This window comes from Gossypium hirsutum, chromosome D02, assembly GCF_007990345.1.
Source record: "Gossypium hirsutum isolate 1008001.06 chromosome D02, Gossypium_hirsutum_v2.1, whole genome shotgun sequence".
In the NCBI taxonomy this organism is placed as follows: Eukaryota; Viridiplantae; Streptophyta; class Magnoliopsida; order Malvales; family Malvaceae; genus Gossypium; species Gossypium hirsutum.
The window spans coordinates 48,789,965-48,801,594 of NC_053438.1; the positions used below are offsets into that span (position 1 = coordinate 48,789,965).

Below are 11,630 nucleotides of genomic sequence, written 5' to 3' on the forward strand. Positions count from 1 at the left end.
GCAAATCATTTTTTATCCAATAACAAATATATAATTATATTTTTAAAAAATAAAATATATATCTTAAAATTAAAATATGTTATTATATAAAATAATTAAAAAAATAATTTTTTAAACTTAAATAATGTATGTGTATTTGGAAAGTGGTAATTGGTAACTGCTCGTAATTACTTGCGCCATTATCCCCATTCTTAGCCTTCCTCTATGATTTGGATAGTGTATTTGGGGTACTTCAATTGCATTCAATTTTGTGAGATCCACTAATTACAATGGTTATTTAATCATGTCATTCTTGTGTTACACCCAAATCCAGTTTACTAGATGATTTTTTAAACACTATCTTATTAAAATTTTATATGTAGACACTCTAACATTTTTGTAATGTTTACATTATAATATTATATATTACCGGAGGTTTATTTTTTATATTATAAAGTATATAATATATAAATATCACATAATATAAAATATTAAAAAAAATACAAAATGAGTTTGGCTGAGTTTGGGCCTTGAACGTTCAAACTCAACTCATATTTTAAATGGGCATTTTTTTTGCTCAAGCCTATTTTTAGTTTTAATATTTTTACTTAAATCCTCCTAAATTTTGATTAAATTTGAGATAACCCTACTTATAAACAAGTCCAACTACATCCAGATAAGAAAAATAAAAGAGAAAATAAATACAAATAAAAAAAAATTAGCAACTCAAATATGATAGAATCAGTGTTACTCATATTTTGATTCACCATGTTGGAACATATTATACAACACTTGAGAGTAGCATTTGTTTTGTTATAATATGCTATACTAATAGATAATGTAGTAAAGTTTGTAGATTTTACGGTGGGTGTGTATTATAATTTTCTTCCTAAATAAAATCTCTTATTGAGTCTATCTCTAGTTTCTGGAAGTAGACAAAATGATTGAGAAGATAGAAGCTGTTGTATTCATCCAAAACACACAAGAAAAGATAGAGATCGGAGCTTTGGTCTTCTGCAGGAACTCGGGAATTTATTTCCACTGCACTAATATGATTTTTGTAAAATAGAAAAGAAAAACAAAACAACATGGATAGAATCGCCAAGTTGTCTATTATTCACAAGGAAAATACAGATATTAAAATGATAAACTGATAAATATTAAAAATGGGAAATGGAGGTAGAAATATAGATAGGACTATCTTAGTTGTTTCCTCGGGAATCCCAAAATTTCCGAAATCTTGCGATCAATTTGTTTTGTTTTTATATCGTCAGCAATCGGCTAAGGACAGGCAAATGAGCGTTGTAAAAGAGTTCCCGTTCCAACTATGATTTCGTTTCCATGAAACCGAAAAATATAAACAGATTGTTTGTGAATGTTCTTTTGTAATGAAATTCATATATCAACAGGTTTTGGGAGATGGGAGATAAGAAAAAGGGATTGAAACAGAAAACCAGAAATCAGTTATGGAGGAGAAAAAGACAAAATAACTAATGACATAACTGGAAATGAAACAAGACAATAGCATTATGTTACGTGCCTGTAAATGCAGCTCCCATGGGACACTTTCTCAAGATAACATGCAAACAAAATAATGTAGTTCTCCGGAGAGAGAAATCTTATTTTTACTTTTACTGGGGAGGTGATAACTCATGCCCATTTTGTCATTATAAATTGAGAGACTTGGAAGAGAAAGAAAGCATTGCATTTGCACGAACTTGTTTTAGCAGTAGTTGTTTATTTTTATATATACAAAAACCAAAAGTTCTATCCATGGCTGCATCTTTCTCAGTGCCTTCAATGGTAAGCTTCATTTCCCTGTATTCCTTTCCTTTATTACCAAATTATATTTACTTGGCCCTGTCTTTCTTTGCATTTTAAGTGCTTCACTTTTGGTTTCCCACGTACCCATGAAGAAACTTAACGTTGAGTATACAACTAGCACTCACCCCCAGTCGGGTTAGCATTGTGAAATTAGTGCTTATAAGTTGATGTCCGTTTCTTGTTCCTGTTTTGGGTTATTTGTTAGTGGCTCCCAAAACACAACACAAGATTCGTCTTTCTTACAACAAACAGGCAAATCTCCCTCACAAAAATTCATCTAGTTTAAGCATATGGCAAATATAAGGCAGAAACCATGAATTGCAGTGGTTAGGATGATTTTCAGAACCAAGAAAGCCTCCTAACAAACAAGTGTTCCATTTTGTGTTTGTTTCCATAGGAATCCTTTGTTTCTTTCTAAACATATGAAGCAACCATCATGGACTATTCTTTTGTTTTTATTCTCTTAAAGGTCTCGTTCGGTGAGTGGATTTAGTCTATGTATGGTGTCAACACCCTGCGTAATTGTTCAGTTGAGTCTAAAATATAATTTTAAAATTTTCTTCAAATAACATCAATTTAATCAATAAAATTATTAAATTAATTTTATATATTTTAAATAAGTTATATGGTTACCATAATACTTGTCTTTTTCTTATTTTGTTTTGATACCATGCTTAAAACTACTCATAACCTCTCCAACCCTTAAATAAGATGATAAATGTGTCTAGCACGCTTAACCTCAAATCCTCCTACATTAGCAATACGTTGATGTCAACTAAGCTAAAATTCAGTCGGCGTCTTTTACTTATTCTTTAAAAAAAACAAATAAAAAATGCATATGTTGAAATTTAGACGCTACCACTAACATTTATAAAATCTATTCTGTATCACTTAAACTAAAGCTTTATTTTGATATTTATATGTGTTTCAATGCTATTACACAAATTGTTTCACCTACATTGTTTGTATATTTCTACTATTATTAAAGCCCTGGTTGAGTTTGGTCTCAATTTTGAATGAATTATATTATTATGAGGGTACGTTTGTCCTTTTCTATTATTTTCTGGTGTCTTTATTTTTAATAAAATCTCTACTATTATTAAGCAACACCAACTCAGTTGAGAAAATTACAAAAAATAACCTTACATATTTTGAATAAGCTATATTATTATGATGGCCTTTTTTCCTTTTTTCTTTTTAATAAAACCAATAAAAAAAATTACAAATATTAAGATTTTAACTCATGCCATATGTTTCATTATTTATTGAATGTTATTTTTAAATGTCCACTTCTGTTTTAAATACGTGGTTTCTACATGTATACGTGCGTGTGGGGTAGAATCATTAGGATTATTCAAAGAGTTGATTGAGTTGGTGTCATCCATCAACTAGATCTCAACTCGGTTGTAAAATTACCAAAAACTCATTCCTTTTATTAAAAAACAAAAATTACTATGAGGCTATTTCTGTCATCTTATATTTTATGTAAAATATAAAAATATTCATATCACATCATGATATTTGAACATAAAACACCATGACATTTAATATTTTAACTTTATCATTCCCATGATAAATTTTCTCTTTTACCATTCCAAGTAAAGTCTATTATTCTTATTAAGTTAACTTTCACTATTTATGATTGTTACTTTCAATAATATTATTTTCAAAATTTAAACTTGGATTCCCACTTTAAAAGTGTAATGCCATGCACCCAAATTCTTTTATTATAATAATTAAAAAAAACAAATTCACTTATATATATTAGTTATAGTATTATATTTATATAAAATTTCTATGATATAAATTAAAAAAAAGTAATAAAAAAAAGAACCCAAGCCCTACTTCTTTTTTTTTTGTCTAATGTAAGTATTCAAACACACTCAAATATTAGCAGACAGAGATTCGAACATAGACTAGTAACTTGTTTGTTTAGGTCTATTTCATGACATTATTTTCGAGTAAATTGCTTCAAATCGTATCCTGCCACATTCTTAAAGGTGTAAGATCATAACAATGTTTTTAATGAGCGAAAATGCCACTGGTAGATAATGGAGGAAGAAGGGAGGTACGAAGCTGAAGTAGCAGAGGTGCAAGCATGGTGGAACTCAGAGAGGTTCAAGCTAACCCAACGGCAGTATTCAGCTCGAGATGTCGTGGCTTTACGAGGCAACCTCAAGCAGAGCTATGGCTCAAATGAGATGGCAAAGAAACTATGGAGAACCCTCAAGACACACCAAGGAAATGGCACTGCTTCAAGGACTTTTGGTGCACTTGATCCAGTCCAAGTAACCATGATGGCCAAGCATTTAGATTCAATTTATGTCTCTGGTTGGCAATGTTCCTCAACTCACACCACCACCAACGAGCCAGGTCCGGACCTTGCCGACTATCCTTACGACACCGTCCCCAACAAAGTTGAACACCTTTTCTTTGCACAACAATACCATGACCGAAAACAAAGAGAGGCAAGAATGAGCATGAGTCGGGAGGAGAGGGCTCGATCTCCTTATGTTGATTACCTGAAGCCAATTATAGCAGATGGTGATACTGGCTTTGGTGGCACCACTGCAACTGTTAAGCTTTGCAAGCTTTTCGTTGAACGTGGTGCTGCAGGCGTCCACATTGAGGATCAGTCATCGGTAACCAAAAAATGTGGTCACATGGCTGGTAAAGTACTTGTTGCTGTTAGTGAACACATTAATAGGCTTGTCGCTGCGAGGCTGCAATTCGATGTTATGGGAGTGGAGACAGTGTTGGTGGCTAGAACTGATGCTGTTGCAGCTAATCTGATCCAAACCAATGTTGACACCAGAGATCATCAATTTATTCTTGGTGTGACTAATCCAAATCTTCAGGGAAAAGGTCTGGCATCCATGTTAGCTGAAGCAATGGTTGCTGGTAAAACTGGGGTTGAACTCCAGGCCATTGAAGACAAATGGCTAGCCATGGCACAACTTAAGACATTCTCTGAATCTGTTATCGATGCTATCAACAACATGAACATTAGGGAGGATGAGAAAAGGAGGAGAATGAATGAATGGATGGATCATTCTAGTTATGATAAGTGTCTCTCAAATGAACAAGCCAGAGAGATTGCTGAGAGATTGGGGCTCAAAAATCTTTTTTGGGACTGGGATTTACCTAGAACCAGAGAAGGTTTCTATAGGTTTAAGGGTTCGGTAATGGCTGCAATCGTTCGTGGCTGGGCTTTTGCTCCACATGTTGATCTTATTTGGATGGAGACATCCAGCCCTGATCTGGTTGATTGCACCGAATTTGCTCAATGGGTGAAATCAGGACACCCTGAAATCATGTTGGCTTACAATCTTTCACCATCTTTCAATTGGGATGCATCAGGAATGAGTGATGAACAGATGAGAGACTTCATTCCAAGGATAGCCAAGCTTGGTTTCTGTTGGCAGTTCATAACACTAGCTGGTTTCCATGCTGATGCACTCGTGACCGACATATTCGCCAGAGATTTCGCGAGGAGAGGAATGCTAGCTTATGTTGAGAAGATCCAGAGGGAAGAGAGGAACAATGGAGTGGAGACATTGGCCCATCAAAAATGGTCAGGTGCCAACTTTTATGACAGATATCTCAAGACAGTCCAGGGAGGCATATCATCAACTGCAGCCATGGGCAAAGGTAAGTCATCAAGAAATTAACTCTCCATTCTTTTTCTCAGTTGATTACACTTCAAATTTAGTAAAATAAAGAAAAAAGAGTATTGATACATGACTTTTGTGCAGGAGTGACAGAGGAGCAATTCAAGGAAACATGGACAAGGCCAGGAGCCATGGAGGTTGCAAATGAAGGCAATATGGTGGTTGCTAAGGCAAGGATGTAGGATGAAGCTAAGCTGAATGAGTTATACACAGAGAAGGAACCAAAGGGTGGTCTAATGAAGCATTATCCCATTATTTTATTTGGGAACTGGGATGCAGTTAATAAATATTACTGGAAATTGGATCACTCTATTGGAGCATCACCCAATTCTAGTGTTTTTTTTCCTTCTTTTTTAAATCTCTTTTGCTTATGTTAAAAGATGAAACTAGTTTCTGTTATAGTTTTAAAATGGCAATCAGAAAATGCTTTGGTTTTTTTTAATCTCATTGATAAAATTGGATTGGATTATTGTTGTTCTGAAGATTATATAACTCCACTCCTCAGCCATTCACCCGTGGCTTATTGTATCTGAAACCATCTCTATATAAAAAATTAGAATTCAAGTGCCTTTAAATTTAAAATAACCTTTGAGGGTGATATGTTTTGGACACTTTATTCTTCAAACGTTACTCCACAATTTCTTTGGATTGCAAGTTTCGGTTAGACGGTTCTCTGTTTTCTTGCTTCTGCTATTTACCTTTTTGCCTTTGCTATTAAAGCATCAGATTAAAACTATTTATATGGCTGATATAGTGATATGTTTATTTTCTGTCTTGGAATGATATGGTGGAGTGTAGTTTCTTGGTTTTTTTTAGATGAAAAAGAGGGAAAGCTCCCCCATTGTGTGAATGATTCATAAATCTATTGTTTGGGGTTTTTAAGTTGTTTTCCATGCTAAGGTACTTAACTACTATGGCATCGCTTTTAAGTGAATATGAAACTCTAGGTTAGACATATCCTCTAGGAATGGCAGGACTCAAATCCACAATGAAAATCATCTTAGGATGTTTATGGAAGAAAGATAAACCTTTAATTAGGTGGTTGAGGGAGAAAAATGTAGGAGGTTACCTTCAAATGCATCCATCATTCCTTAAGTCCCTTAGGTTTGAACATATAGAATTTGATCCATCTTCTCATTGACTGAGAGTATGAAGTATATCAGATTGGTTTTTCCATCAAAAGCACTATGGAATTAGTCTATAGAGGAAGAAAAATGTTGGTTGAGAATTAGTATGTGGAGGTGTTTATGTTGAGCTTTGGCCTGCATTGCAACAAAAGATCTGCAACAGAATTCAACTTAACTCCAGCAGCAACACTGTTCTGAAGTGAAGAAATGAAGCTGGTCCGATTGTGGCAACACATTTTGTTTATTTTGTTCCTATGAAACTTTGTCTAGTTCTTTTGTAATTTGACAGTAAAGTTAGTAGGATGTTTTATCTGATTTGTATTGATGTAATGGCCGGTATGCCAGCTTTCTTTTGTATACAAGTTAAGCTATTTTTTGTATATGTATTAAGTGGGAGCAGTTAACTAGTAGGTAACTATCCAATTACTTGTGTAACTCCCATATATTCAAAATTTGAATGAAATTGTTCAAGTTTTTCAGTTACTTTGCTTAGTACTTTTTCGGTCTTCTTGCTTCATTTTGTTTATTGTTTTTCTTTTTTTACTGAAAAATCCAAAAAATGGTATCAAGAGCCCGTTGTCTTTGAGGGCCTTGGTTGTGCATTGTTACGAAGCAAGCTACGCTTGGAACAAAGAAGCAGAAGCTGTTTTGTTGGTTGTTTTTTAGTTGCTGTGAAAATAAGTTTTACACCACCTCCTCCACTTGTTTTTGCTGGTGAGAATTATAACATCTGGGTAGTGAAAATGAGGACATACCTGCAAGCACATGACCTGTGGAATGTTGTTCTTCATGACACTTAGCCACCACCATTAAGAGCCAACCCGACTATAGCCTAGATTAGGCAGCATAGTAAAGATTATGCCAAGAAGTACAAGGTAATGTCATGCCTTCAAAGTGGAGTCTCTGATGTTATCTTCACAAGGATAATGGCCTGTGACACTCCAAAGTAGGCCTGGGATAAACTTAAGGAGGAGTTCCAGGGGTCAGACAAGACCACGCAATAGCAGCTGGTCAACTTGAGAAGGGACTTTGAGAACCTAAAAATGAAAGACTCAAAAACCATTAAGCAGTATGCTGACAGAATCATGGCAACTGTCAACAACATAAGGCTACTTGGAGAAGAATTTAGTGGTCAAAGGATAGTTGAGAAAGTCATAACAACCTTTCTAGAGAAGTATGAAGCAAAAATTTCTTTCCTGGAGGATTCAAGGGACTTATCAACAATCCCTTTAACAGAGCTTATAAATGCTCTTTATGCACAAGAGCAAAGAAGGGAAAAAAGAATAGAAGACCACTATAAGGGAGCCTTTCAAGCTAGAAGCAGAGAAAGCTCAGGTTCAAATTTGAATTCCAAAGGCAAGAAGCCTTGGACAGAAAAGAAGAAGAAAGAGCCTACTAAGAAGAAGTTTCCATCTTGTGTCCATTGTAAGAAGACTACTCACCTTGAAAAATACTGCTAGTACAGACCAGACATTCAGTGTAGAGGCTGCAAACAATTTGGCCACATTAAAAAGGTCTGTAAAAACAAGCCAAAAGCATAACCACAGTATCAGAATCAAACACAAACTACAGAAGATGTTGAAATACAAGAAGAACATGTTTTTTCAGCATCATGCTTTGCAAGCTCGAGCAAGAGTAGCAAAATTTGGCTAATTGACAGTGGATGTACTCACCACATGGCTTCTGAAAAGAGCATATTTAAGGAGCTAGACACCACTTTCAATCCAAAGTTAGAATTGGCAATGGTGAGCTATTGGAGGCAAAAGGCAAAGGCAAGGCTATGATAAGCACCAAGTTAGGTAACAAAACCATTTCTGAAGTCCTTTATGTGCCTGGCATTGACCAAAATTTGTTGAGTGTTGGTCAACTACTAGAGAAGGGCTATTCTTTAGTTTTTGAAAGTAAAATTTGTATGATCAAAAATGCTGCTGGTGAGGTGTTAACTACAATAGCTATGCAAGACAGAACCTTCATTGTGGATGTGAATCAGTTGCAGGCAAGGGCATATGCATCTCAGACTGATGAAGCAAACTTGTGGCACAGGAGGCTGTGACATGTGAACTACAATTCATTAAGTATGTTGCAAATGATGAATTTGGTCAATGACATGTCTAAGATTGGGCCAATGGAGGATGTGTGTGAGGTCTGTCAGCTAGGAAAACAGAACAGATTACCTTTCCCTGTCAACAAAGTATGAAGAGCAAAAGAAAAACTTCAGTTGGTTCATACAGACATCTGTGGACCTATGAAGACCACCCTCTTAAATGGCAGCAGGTATTTTGTACTTTTCATTGATGATTGCACTAGGTTCTGTTTGGTAAATTTCCTGAAGCAAAATTCGGATGTTGATGATTTCTTTTGCAAATTTAAAGCCTTGGCTGAAAACCAAGCTAGCTGTAAGCTAAAATGCTTGAGGTCTAACAATGGAGATGAATATGTATCTCAGAAGTTCCAGAAGATATGTGATGATACTGGAATTCAACACCAGCTAACTACTGTTTATACACCACAGTAGAATGGTGTTTGTGAGAGAAAAAATAGAACAGTCCTTGATATGGCCAGATGTCTTCTGTTTGAGGCCAAAATGCCTAACATTTTTTAGGCTGAAGCTGTGAACACAGCTGTTTACTTGCTAAACAGGCTACCAACTAATGCAGTTAATGGTGAAACACCCTTTGAAGCCTGGTTTGGACATAAACCATTTGTCTCACATGTGAAAGTATTTGGCTGTTTGTGTTATGCATTGGTACCAGCAGAGAAAAGAACCAAGTTGGATAGGAGGTCCATGCCAGGGGTATTTGTTGGCTATAGCAGTGTTAAAAAAGGATATAGAGTCTTTGATCCACTGACCAAGAAAGTTGTAGTGAGCAGAGATGTCAAATTCAGTGAAGCAAACAGTTGGAAATGAGATGGAATTGAGGCAAGTCTACTTGATGAAGATTAGAATGACCTTAACATACAACAAACTGAAATTGAAAAAGTAGTTGAAGATAGCTATGATGATATACTTGTTCGAGGCACCAGGACATTAGCAAACATCTATGAAAGATGTGTTGTAACCTTGGTAGAACCTTCATGCTATGATGAAGCTACAAAAGAAAGATGTTGGCAAGAGGCTATGGAAACTAAAATGAGAATGATTCACAAGAATGATACCTGGGAGCTGGTTAGTAGGCCTGAAAATAGAAGGGTCATTAGTGTTAAATGGGTTTTCAGAACCAAGAACAATGCTGATGATTCTTTGTATAAGCACAAGGCCAGACTGTTTATGAAAGGATACATTCAACAGTTAGGGATTGATTTCTCTGAAACCTTTGCACCTGTTGCAAGGTTGGACACCATAAGATTGTTGCTAGCCTTGGCAGCTCAAAAACACTGGAAGGTACACCATTTAGATGTTAAGTCAGCCTTCCTAAATGGTTTTCTCAAAGAAGAAATCTTCATAGAATAACCTAAAGGTTTTAAGATCCCTGGTGAAGAACATAAAGTCTACAAGCTGAAGAAGGCATTATATGGCCTAAAACAGGCTCCAAGGGCCTGGTATGAAAGGAATGGCTATTTAGCAAGGCTTGGGTTCACAAAGAGTGCCAGTGAGCCTACTCTTTATGTTAAGAAAGATGAAAAAGAGACTTTGCTAATTGTGCCTCTATATGTTGATGATTTGCTGGTTATTGGCTGCAAAAATGAGCTGATTGTGGACTTCAAGAAACAGATGCAAGTATTTGAAATGACTGATCTTGGCTTGATGACATATTTTCTTGGTATGGAGGTAAATCAAGAAAGTCATGGCATTTTCTTAAGTCAGCAAACATTTGCACTAAAAATGTTAGAAAAATTCTGTATGTCAAACTGCAAATCTGTTGCCACACCTGTTGCATTGGGAGAGAAGCTGTCAAGCACCAGTGAACATGATCGAGTTGATGAAAAGGCATATAGAAGTTTGGTTGGCTGTCTACTTTACTGACTGCAACAAGGCCAGATATTGTATATGCTGTTGGCCTTCTTTCAAGGTTCATGCACTGTTGTAATGTTGCACATTTTAAAGCAACAAAAAGAGTATTAAGATATGTTAAAGGAACCATTAATTCTGGTGTTAAATTTGGGAAGACAGGGGAACTGAAGCTTGTTGGTTATTCTGACAGTGATTGGGCAGGTTCAGTTGATGACATAATGAGCACATCAGGTTACTTCTTTACTCTAGGCTTGAGTGTTTTTAGCTGGAGCTCAAAGAAGAAATAAACTGTTGCTCAATCTATAGTAGAGGCAAAATACATCTCAGCAGCAGCAGCAGTAAATCAAACCATTTGGCTTAGAAAGCTTTTGAGTGATCTAAATGAAAATCAAGTTCAACCAACTGAAATCAAGTGATACGGGGTTGCGCGCGGACCAAGATCGAGTTGCCAAGTCACGAGAAACTCCTACGAAAACCCTAAACAATTAGATCTGAAACGAAACAGAAAATTAAAAGATTAGATTTTTGAATTTTCAGATCTGAAATAAAATCCCCAAATCAGCAAAGAATCAAATTGAGAATAGAAATAAGTGTTAGGGTTCTTGAAACCCTCAAGGAGATTGTGATTCTGCCCAATTGAACACCAAGATAGTTTTCCCCAAATTTCGACAATCTAATTTCACCCAAAAAGAGTATGGAAAAACCCTAGAAATTGGGGATTTTTGGGCTGATTCCTTAAGATAGAAAAAGGCTGAAAACACAATAAGAACAGAAAATAGATTAGATAATGATTCAGCACAAGTAGAAATAAAGAAAGAATTGACAGTAAGAAATTAAAAGATAAGTCCTAAGAAGCCTTGAAATCTCGAAAGATCTCACAACTCCCTTCAAACGGCTCTAATCTCCCCTCCAAAGAATATCAATGGCAAGAAGAAGGTTGAAGATGGCTCCCACAATCACAAGATTGTTAAAACAACTTCTAAAGAAAACTCAAGAGAGAAATCTTGGAGAAAACTCAAAGAAAATTCTGCTCTCAACAAATCTGAAATTTTAATAATAATGATAAGTGTTTAACAA

The 11,630-nt window shown here is 35.5% G+C and overlaps 2 protein-coding genes across 2 annotated transcripts; both read left to right on the forward strand.

Annotated features, from left to right (window-relative positions):
- The first annotated feature begins 1,641 nt into the window (after window positions 1-1,641).
- On the forward strand, window positions 1,642-5,916 carry LOC107910095 (isocitrate lyase-like). The gene is made up of 3 exons (XM_016837857.2): window positions 1,642-1,782; window positions 3,852-5,454; window positions 5,559-5,916. Exons 1-3 carry the CDS (start codon window positions 1,753-1,755, stop codon window positions 5,654-5,656), a joined length of 1,731 nt encoding a protein of 576 aa, XP_016693346.1. The 5' UTR covers window positions 1,642-1,752; the 3' UTR covers window positions 5,657-5,916.
- A 1,728-nt stretch (window positions 5,917-7,644) lies between these two features.
- On the forward strand, window positions 7,645-8,654 carry LOC107907954 (uncharacterized). The gene is made up of 2 exons (XM_016835249.1): window positions 7,645-8,026; window positions 8,332-8,654. Exons 1-2 carry the CDS (start codon window positions 7,645-7,647, stop codon window positions 8,652-8,654), a joined length of 705 nt encoding a protein of 234 aa, XP_016690738.1.
- The last annotated feature ends 2,976 nt before the right edge of the window (window positions 8,655-11,630 follow it).

Bases quoted from the DNA above. Each gene is read 5' to 3' on its own strand.
- LOC107907954 (XM_016835249.1), top strand. From the start codon at position 7,645: ATGAAAGACTCAAAAACCATTAAGCAGTATGCTGACAGAATCATGGCA. The intron at 8,027-8,331 runs GTAAGAAGACTA...TTCAATCCAAAG, and splicing joins GTTTCCATCTTGTGTCCATT to TTAGAATTGGCAATGGTGAG.
- LOC107910095 (XM_016837857.2), top strand. From the start codon at position 1,753: ATGGCTGCATCTTTCTCAGTGCCTTCAATG. The intron at 1,783-3,851 runs GTAAGCTTCATT...TGCCACTGGTAG, and splicing joins CTTTCTCAGTGCCTTCAATG to ATAATGGAGGAAGAAGGGAG. The intron at 5,455-5,558 runs GTAAGTCATCAA...ACTTTTGTGCAG, and splicing joins AACTGCAGCCATGGGCAAAG to GAGTGACAGAGGAGCAATTC.